Source organism: Rhinopithecus bieti, unplaced genomic scaffold (genome assembly GCF_001698545.2).
Source record: "Rhinopithecus bieti isolate Rb0 unplaced genomic scaffold, ASM169854v2 scaffold_25360, whole genome shotgun sequence".
Classification (NCBI taxonomy): domain Eukaryota; kingdom Metazoa; phylum Chordata; class Mammalia; order Primates; family Cercopithecidae; genus Rhinopithecus; species Rhinopithecus bieti.
In genome coordinates this window covers 1,948,361-1,958,231 of record NW_016811703.1, presented here as the reverse complement: position 1 = coordinate 1,958,231, position 9,871 = coordinate 1,948,361, and the positions used below count along the sequence as shown (strand labels likewise).

General features: G+C 43.8%; 1 protein-coding gene across 1 annotated transcript in view; it reads right to left on the bottom strand.

Moving 5' to 3' along the window:
- TNKS (tankyrase) overlaps positions 1-9,871 on the bottom strand; it is a 228,137-nt gene that overhangs the window by 8,394 nt on the left and 209,872 nt on the right. Inside the window, 1 exon segment of the mRNA XM_017894677.1 lies at positions 8,759-8,915. Coding sequence (XP_017750166.1) covers positions 8,759-8,915 — 157 coding nt within the window.

Here is a 9,871-nt window from a genome sequence, read left to right as displayed (position 1 = left end):
CTCTCCTCATCTGTACCTATTAAGATATAATATTAGGATTATATCCTAACATTTAAAATTAAATATTTTATATTTAATAATATTAGGATTTTGTGAGATAATATTTAATATTAATGTTAGGCCGGGTGCGATGGCTCACGCCTGTAATCCCAGCACTTTGGGAGGCTGAGGTGGGTGGATCACGAGGTCAGGAGATCGAGACTATCCTGGCTAACACAGTGAAACCCCGTCTCTACTAAAATATAAAAAATTAGCCGGCGCGGTGGCGGGTGTCTGTAGTCCCAGCTACTCCGGAGGCTGAGGCAGGAGAATGGTGTGAAGCCGGGAGGCGGAGCTTGCAGTGAGCCGAGATTGCGCCACTGCACTCCAGCCTGGGCGACAGAGCGAGCGAGACTCTGTCTCAAAACAAACAAAAAAATTAATGTTAATGTTAATATTAGAATTTTTGTGAAATATTTAATATTAATGTTAATATTTAATAGGATGTGAGATAAATTTAATATTAGTGTTAACATTTAGTAATATTAGGATTTTTGTGAGAACTAAATGCAAAAGTCTTAGAAGAGGTCTGACATAGTAAGGATCTATTATTGTCATTCTTTTTATTAGTATTATTCATTAGAGAGTACTCCCTCCTAAAAGGTCTCAGCAAGGACTTTAAAAAGAACAAAAAATATTAATATGTTAAGTTCTGTCTATATATATATATAAGGAATCATTCATAATATTATTTTCCATAATTCCAGTCTGCTCTGATTTTAGTTAAAACAGCAACAGTTTCTATTTTAGTACATTTGGTGGGAAGAAACCAAGATTGAGAATCTTTCCTGACTTTCCAATCTGAAGTCTCAGTAACCAGTTTGTACTTTTATTTCTGTGAGAATATTATAGTTTCTCACAAAAGAAACTATTTGCAGTTTTTTCTTTTCTTTTTTTTGAGACAAGTCTCGCTCTGTCGCCCCGGCTGGAGTGAGTGGCGCGATCTCGGCTCACTGCAACCCCCGCCTCCCGGGTTCACGCCATTCTCCTGCCTCAGCCTCCCGAGTAGCTGGGACTACAGGCGCCCGCCACTGCGCCCGGCTAACTTTTTTTTTTTTTGTATTTTTAGTAGAGACGGGGTTTCATCGTGTTAGCCAGGATAGAACTCTGGTGTGAGACGTGGACCCTGCTGTGAAGGAACTTACCATGCAGACAGACAAAAACAGGAGAAAGGTAAAAAGAACACAGGCTGGCAAATGCTGAGTGTCAAAAATGAGTGGACACCCACTCCTTTCTTTTGTCCCAGTGAAGTTAAATCCCTATAATACTTTCTATGACCCATTATTTTACTTGCGGAGAAGTTGTTGAAGCAAAGGAGTCAACAGTGCCAGTGTCTGCATTTAGGTAGCTCATGATTTACAGTGATCCCTGACACACATCCATTTTAGTCAGGCAGATTCTAAGATTCTAATGGCATGAATTGCTTAGAGGTCCTTATCTAAGTGCTCCCGGTTCCTAATGATTAGGCTACCCAATTGTTTCTGTGTGCCCTTTAAGACACTAATTAATCACATCACAGTCCAGAGGATTAAAGGCAAGGGAATTACTAAACTGCACAACTAGAAGGGCCTAAGATGGACCAAAACCCATCATTTTCTGTCAAGTCACTTTAAATCCACGCTGGTTATACAAGCATTGTGTGTGTGTGTGTATGTGTGTATGTGTGTGTGTGTGTGTGTGGATGTGTGTATGTGGATGTGTGTGTGTGTGGATGTGTGTGTATGTGGATGTGTGTGTGTGTGTGTGTCTGTGTATGTGGGTGTGGGTGTGTGTGGGTGTGGGTGTGTGTGTATGTGTGGATGTGTGTGTGTGTGTGTGTATGTGTGTGTGTATGTGTGTGTGTGTATGTGTGTGTGTGTATGTGTTTAATACAAAACCACTTTTGCTAACTCATTTTCTGAAATTTCTTCTTAATCCAAATCCCTAACACGAAAATGTAAATTCAAATGCTCTCAGTTTATGTCTCATAGAGGTGAGGAAGGGACTGTCATGCTCTCTTGAATGATTCTGTGTGTTTGGAAACCATTTTAGAAATCATTCTCTTCTATAGTCTTTTCTTCTCTGGTCAAGTAATTCTGCCTTGTTCACATCAGTTCAGTAAAGTAGGTGAAATCTCTGGAGCAGAGAACACCTCCCCTTCATGTCCCATGTGAAGTTTAAAGTACAACATATACAAACACCACTGACATCTTCAGTCCAATCATATGTTATAATCAGAGCCTTTTTTCTTTCCAAGTACAGTTCAGTTAACCTTCAATGTATCTTTTCAATCTTCAAGAAAGAAACAATCTCGCCAATAACAAATGCTACTACTCAAATCAATCCTCAATCAAAACACATCAACCATTTGTGTGTTTTTGAAAGTGTGAAACGTTAAGAGTGAAAGATGATTTAGAGTGTGACTAAGGAGAATGAAATAAAAGTTAGCAAAGGAAAACTTCCCTATAAAATCAGCAAAAACTGCTCATGAGAACGTATTTAGTAGACACTGGAGTTAACATGACCCATGTGTACAAGTATACCTGAATACGGAAGCGCAATTATCCTCTCTGGAAATAAAATAAAGGCTGAGTGCATTTCATTATTCAAGCTTTTTTTCTTTCAAATAAGTTTTGTACTAATCACTCTAAAATTACTTCATGAGAGACTCTGACTAAATTATCAAGTCAAATTTTACCTGGGAGATGGTTAATCAGTAAATTTCAGAAAAGTAAACTTATACTTATCTTCTAAGTATTCCCTATTATTTCTTTGTACCCAACTATGAAAGAAACATTTACTACTGCAGATAACTTATATTTAAAATACATGGTAAAGAGAACTGAAACCACTCATTAATGCCCAGTGATAACCATCTTATGTTGTGGGTGAATCAGAGACAACTTATAGTATATTTAAAATATATGGTAAAGAGAACTGAAACCACTCATTATCACCCAGTGATAACCATATTCTTATGTTGTGGGTGAATAAATCACTCATTAATACCTGGTGATAACCATATTTTTATATTGTGGGTGAATCTATGTTTGGTATATATTATGTAAACGTTAAAAAATACCAGACATATGAATATATTAAAATTTAACAATTCTACTTTTGCTGAATATTTAGGTTGTTTAAATTTTTTATTATGATAATCAAGACAGTGACGACTATCCATATATTCATGTATATAGCGTGTGTGTGACTATCACTAATTATTCCAATACAAATTTCTAGAAGTATAATTACTGAATAAAAGTAAAAAAAAGCATCTTCTCTAGAAGTCTAAGGTTTATGATTTAAACAGAAAACATGACAAATTTATTCCTTCCTTTTAAAACTTTTATTTGGAAACAGCTGCCAACTTACAAGTAAGTTGCAAAATTAAAATGGTACCAAAACAGCAGCTACATAACCTTACCCAGATCTACCTTTGGGAAGGTTTTATTTATCTCATTTATCATTTGCACCTTCCCTATCTCTGTACACTAGATACACCCACACCCACACACACATACTCCTGCACACAAACACACATGCATGTTCCCTGAAACTTTTACAAGTTACATACATCATCATAGTCCTTTATCCCTAAATACGCCAGTATATATTTTCTAAGCATAGAGATATTGCCTTACCTAAGTACAGAATCAACCTTATAAGTTTACATTGATATAATCCTTTTATTTAATATCCATATTCCAATTCTGTCAGTTGATCTAATAATGTACTTTCTCTTCCAATATTGGCTGCAGTCTGGGGGCAGAAAGATAACTTCGTTTTCATGTCTCTGGGGCCTCATGTAATCTGGGAAGTTAGCACAGCCTTTGTCTGTCTTTTAACACTTTTGAAGAATACAATCTTTCCACATTAAAAAAAGTAAAACATTTATCATTTTGATTAGACTTACATCACGTATTTTTGGCTGGAATGCTGCAGAGATGTCGTGCCTTTAGAGTATCCACCTAGAGAGACAATATAAGCCTATCTGTCCCTCACTGGTGATGTTCATTTTGATTATCTGGTCAAGGCATTGTCCCCTTTCTCCAATATATAATAATGACTACTCCCCCCGCCCCCTTTGAAAGTAAGTTTGTAGTAGGAAAATCATGCAAATATTCTTCTCCTTAGTGGAATATCCCCATATTTAGCATCCATTAATAATTATTGCCTAGTCTAATAATGGGTACCTGATGACTCCCATGTCATCCCTCCCTCTCTCCCTCCCTCCCCCATCCCTCTGCCTATCCCTTCTACCCACCCCCTCTTTCTCCCTCCATCCCTCTCTCACTCCCTCTTTCCCTCCCTCTTTCCCTCCCTTTCTCTCCCTCCCTGTACCTCTTTCTCCCCACTCTTGCTCTCCCTCCCTCCCTCTGCCTCCCTACACCTCTCTTTCCCTCACTCCATGCTCCTCACTCATTCCCTCGTCCCTCTCTCCCACCCTCTCTGTTCTCCCCATCTCCCTTCCTTCCATCTCTCCCTACATTCCTCCCTCTCTCACTCCCACCCTTCCTCTCTTTCTCCCTCCCTTCCTTCCGCTCTCTCTCCCCCTCTTCCTTCCCCTCCCTCCCTTCCTCTTTTTCCCTTCGTCCCTCTCTCCCCTTCCATTCCTTCCTCTCTCCCCCTCCTGTTCTTTCTCTCCCTCCCTCCCTGTCTGTCCCTCCCTCCCTTCCTTCCTCTCCTTCCTTTCCTTCCTTCTTTCCCTCCTTCCTTCCTCTCTCTCCCACTCTCATCCTTCCTTCCTGTCTTTCTCTAGCCCTCCCTCCCTTCCTCCCTATTTCTTCCTTCTCCTTTCTCCCTCCATTCCTCCCTCTGTCCCTCCCTCCCTCCCTCCCTCTCTCCCTTTTCTCCCTTTTCTCTCTCCCTCCCCATTCCCTCCCTTCTCTCTCTTCCTTCCTACTTTCCTCTCTCTCCCTACCTTCCTTTTTCTCTCTCCTTCCTCCATTCCTTCTTCTCTTTCTCCCTCCATTCCTCCCTTTCTCTGTCCCTCCCTCCCCTTCTCTTTCCATCTTCCTCTCTCTCTCCCTTCCTTCTCTCTCCTTCCTTCCTCTCAATCCCTTCCTCCCTTTCTCCCTCCATTCCTCTATCTGTTCCTCCCTCCTTCCCTCTCTCCCTCACTTCCTTTCCCTCTCTCCCTGTCTTCCTTTCTCTCCCATCCTTCCTTCCTCTCTCCCCCCTCCTTTCTGTCTCTCTCCCTGCCTCCCTTCCTCTCCCTCTTTTTATTCGTTTCTCTCTCTCTCCCTCCCTTCCTTTCCCTCCGTTTATTCGTCTCTCTCCCTGTCTTCGTTCCTCTCTCCCTCCTTCCGTCTCTCTCCCTCCCTGTCTCCCTCCCTCCCTTCCTTTCTTTCATATGTCTTTTGCTCTCTCCCTCCCTTCCTGCCTCTCTCCCTCCCCACCTTTTCTCTCCCTCCTTTCCTTCCTCTCTCCCTCCCTTTGTTTCTCACTTCCTTACTCTCTCTCCTTCTCTTCCCCCTCCCTCATTCCTTTCCTCTCTTCCTCCCTCCCTTCCTCTCTCTCCCTCATTTCCTCCCTCTTTCACTCCCTCCCTCCTCCCTCTCTTCCTTGCCTTCCTCCCTCTTCCTCCCTTCTGCTCTCCCTTTCCTTCCTCTCTCTTCTTCCCTTCTACCTCCCTCCCTTCCTCCCTCCATTCCTTCCTCTCTCCCTCCCTGCCTCCCACCCTCTCTCTCTCCCTATCTCTCTCTCACTACCTTCGTCACCCTCCCTCTTCCTCTCCCCTTCCTCCCTCTTTTTCTCTCTCTGCCTTCCATTCTCCCTCACTTCCTCTCCCTCCCTTCCGCTCTCCCTCAGTCCCTCCCTCCTTCCTCTCCATTCCTTCTGCTCTCTCCCTCCCTCCCTCCTTTCTTCTCTCTCTAGCCCTCCCTCCTTTCCTTCCTCTCTTCCTCCCTTTCTACCTCCGTTTCTCCCTTTCTCTGTCCCTCCTTCCCTCTTCTCTCTCCCTCCCTTCCTCCCGCTCTCCCTCACTCTCTCCCTTTTTCTCTCCCTCCCTCCTTCCCTTCCCCTCTCTAGTTCTCTCCCTCCCTTCCTCTCTCCCCCCTTCATTCCCCCTTCTCCCTTCCTTCCTCTCCCTTCTACTTCCCTTCTCCTCTCTCTTCCTACCTACCTTTTTTTCTCTCCTTCCAATCCTTCGTCTCTCGCACTGTAGCCCTCCCTTCCTTCCTCTCCCCCTCCCTCCTTTCTTTCCTCTCTCTCTTCTTCTCTCCCTCCTTTCCTCTCTTGCTTCCTCCATTCCTTCCTCTCTCGCTTTCTCCCTTCCTTCCTCTCTCACTGTTTCTCCCTCCCTTCATCCCTCTCTTTCCCTCCCTCTCTGTCCCTCCCTTCCTTATTCTCGTCTCTCTTTCCCTGCCTTCCTTCCTCTCTCCCTCCCTCTTTCCCTCCCTTCCTTATTCTTGCTCCCTCCCTTCCTTCCTCACACTCTCTCTCCCTCCCTTCCTTTCTGTCTCTTGCTTGCTCCATCCCTTCCTTCCTCTTTCTCCCTTCCTCTACCTCCCTTTCTTTCTCATTCCCTCCCTCCCTCCCTTCTTCGTCTCTCCCTTCCTCTCTCCCTTTCTTTCATGTCTTTTGCTCTCCCCCTCCCTTCCTGCCTCTCTCCCTCCCTTTCTATCTCCTTCCTCCCCACCCTTTCTCTCCCTCCTTTCCTTCCTCTCTCCCTCCCTCCCTTTGTTTCTCACTTCCTTACTCTCTCTCTCCTTCTCTTCCCCCTCCCTCTCATTCCTTCCCTCCCTTCCTCCTCCCTCCCTTCATCCCTCTTTCTATCCCACCCTCCCTCTCTCTTCCTCCCTCCCTCTCCGTTTCCTCCCTCCCATCCTTCCTCTCTCCCTCTCTTCCTTCCCTTCTTCTATCTCTCCCTCCTTTCCTCTCTCCCTCTTTCCTTCCTCTCTCTCTTCCTCCCTACTTTCTCCCTCTCTGCCTCCCTCCCTGGCTCTCTACCTTCCTCTCTCTGTCACCCTCTCTCTCTTCCTTCCTCTCTTCCTCCCTCTTTCTCTCTCCCTGCCTTCCATTCTCCCTCACTTCCTCTCCCTCCCTTTCTTCCTCTCCCTCCCTTTCTTCCTCTCCCTCCCTCCCTCTTCCCTTCCTTCCTCTCTCCATTCCTTCTGCTCTCCCTCGCTCTCTCCCTCCTTTCCTTCCTCCATCTCCCTGCCTCCTTTCCCCTTCCTTCCTCCATTCCTCCCTCTTTCTCTGCCCCTCCCTCCCTCCTTCCCTCTGCTCTCCCTCACTCTCTCTTTTTCTCTCTCCCTCCCTCCCTCCCTCCTTCCCCTCCGTTCTCTAGCTCTCTCTCCTTCCCTTCCTCTCTCCCCTCTTCATTCCCCCTTCTCCTTCTCCCTTCCTTCCCCCTCTACTTCCCTTCTCCTCTCTCTCTTCCTACCTTCCTTTTTTCTCTCCTTCCTCCAATCCTTCGTCTCTCACACTCTAGCCCTCCCTTCCTCTCCCCCTCCCTCCTTTCTTTCCTCTCTCTCCCTTCTTTCCTTCCTTTCTCCCTCATTTCCTCTCTCTTGCTCCTTCCTCTCTCCATCCCTTCATCCCTCTTTCCCTCCCTCTTTCCTTCCTCTTTTTCCTCCCTTCCTTCCTCTCTCTCCCTCCCTTCCTTAGTCTCTCTCCCTTCCTCTCCCTCCCTTCTTCCTCTCTCGTTTCTTTTTCCTCTCTCTCCCTATCACTCCCTCCCTTCCTTCTTCTCTCTCCCTCCGTTCCTTCCACTTTTTCTTCCTTGCTCTCTCCCTCCCTCCCTTCCTCTCTCCCTTCCTTCCTTTCTCTCTCCCTCCCTCACTTCTTTCCTTCCTCTCTTTTCTCTCCCTCCCTTCCTTCTTTCCTTCCTGTCTGTCTCTCTTTCTCTCCTTCCCTCCCTTCCTTGGTTTCTCTCTCTCTCTCATATACATACACGTTTATATTGATACTTACCCATAAATTTACATGTGTATACACACACACACACAGTTAGAAATCATGAGATCATAGTAATATTTCTAATTTCAGTTTATCCTTTGAGTCTTTCTTACCTTCTCCATTCCATATTTGTATGTCCCTTCTTCTACCGTGAGAACTTTGGCTCCTCAAATCAGTACATCAACACATCCACTCATGTGCTCAATCCTATAATATACCTAAGAGTTTCACTGTTTTGCCCACAGTATCACCATCAACAGATTTACTAAAAGGAGTTCAGGATTCCTTTGTCAGTCTTCCCCCAACAGCATTCCCTACCCTGTCCCCGACTGAAGGCATAGTGTAAAATACTGTTTTCATAGGTTACGTGTCTTTAGTTATTTCCTTCTTTATTTTTTCTTTTAGTGTAGTTACGGTATTCATTTGAAATTCAGTTACATTTAGACACGTTGTTTTTGGTTTTGGACAAACCCTGTGGCATGTACACTCATGCAGACCCACTCACAGCAGCTGCCCTGGCATGGTGCGCAGGAAGTGGCACAAGGCACTCGTTCACAGCCGCAGGCCTCCCAACAGGACGAGGGCCCAAGCCTTTGTCTCTCCGCTGCCCTCTTGTTCACACTGTGTTATGTGGCTGACAGCTACTAATGGGTTTTATGTAAAAAGCTGATGTCAAAGAATTATTTTGATACCTTTATTTTGTATCTGAAGTAATTAATACTAGCACACTGTGTGGTGGATATTTCATTGAAAGATTTTCTCAAGTCTTACACGGTCTCTGTGCTCTGTTGACATGTTTGTGAACTTGGTTATGCTTGCTTGATGAGTAACATACCTGTTCTCCTCTGTAGATGACATATTCAGCATATGCCAGCCCATTGACGCTCGGTCTACCAATGACTGAGTGGTGCCCTGGAGGCGCGTGGGCCATTTTCATGGTGCTAAACTGCAGAAAGGATTTCCCAAGGGTCACTCTACAGAAGAGCATTTGTCTAAGGAAGAAGAAAAAAACAATGCTTTGAAGGAAGCTTTAAATCTTACAATAATATAACTGCTAGGTCTATTGATTTTTTAAAAATGTAACATAAGGCAAGCTAATTTAAATGTCATTTTCAGATTTATGAGTAGGAATGGAATTTGATATAATGATTTATAATAAACAGTTACCAGACTCAACAGTTACACTTAAAAGTTTAAGGTAGTTTTGGTATGGCTTAGGAGTCGGCCTTAGAAAATGCCTGCCAGTAAGTTTCGCCTGGTGGAAAAAGGGAAAGAAACAGAGAAAACCTGAGCTCTTGCATGGATGGGGAGGTGGGGACTGAGCAAAATAAGCTGATGGAAACAACACCTGAAATTAAGATCGGGTTTATTCACTACGTGGAAAAAAGCAGAAACTGGGATGAGATAAATAGTAATAATAAAAGTGGATCATGAACAAAAGTACTTAGCTTAAATGTATGGCTGAAAATCATGTTAGTCTGGGCAGAACATGAATTAGAGCAGATATTAAGTATTACAGGGTAAGAAAGGCTGACTGGGAAGAAAGTCTATTATATACACTAGGGGTTAGCAAACTATAGCCCATGGGTCAAGCCAGCCTCCCACCTGTTTCTGTAAATACCATGTTACTGGAACACTGCCATACATTCATTTACATATAGCCCATGGCTGCTTTTGCACTACAAGGGCAGAATTGAGTTACTGTGACAGGGATTATATGACCTGCAAAACCTAAAATGATTATTATATATCCCTTAAAGAAAATGTCTGCTAATCTCTAATATAAGCAATAAATATTTTTACAAATTAGTACAATTGATAACACTGTTAAATGTAAACAGTTATAATTCAATCAAATTGTTTTTAGTAATGGAATATAATCTTTGTGTTATAACCAGAGATTTTATTTTGAGTCAACTAAAATTTGTGCTGGATCCAAGATAACTGG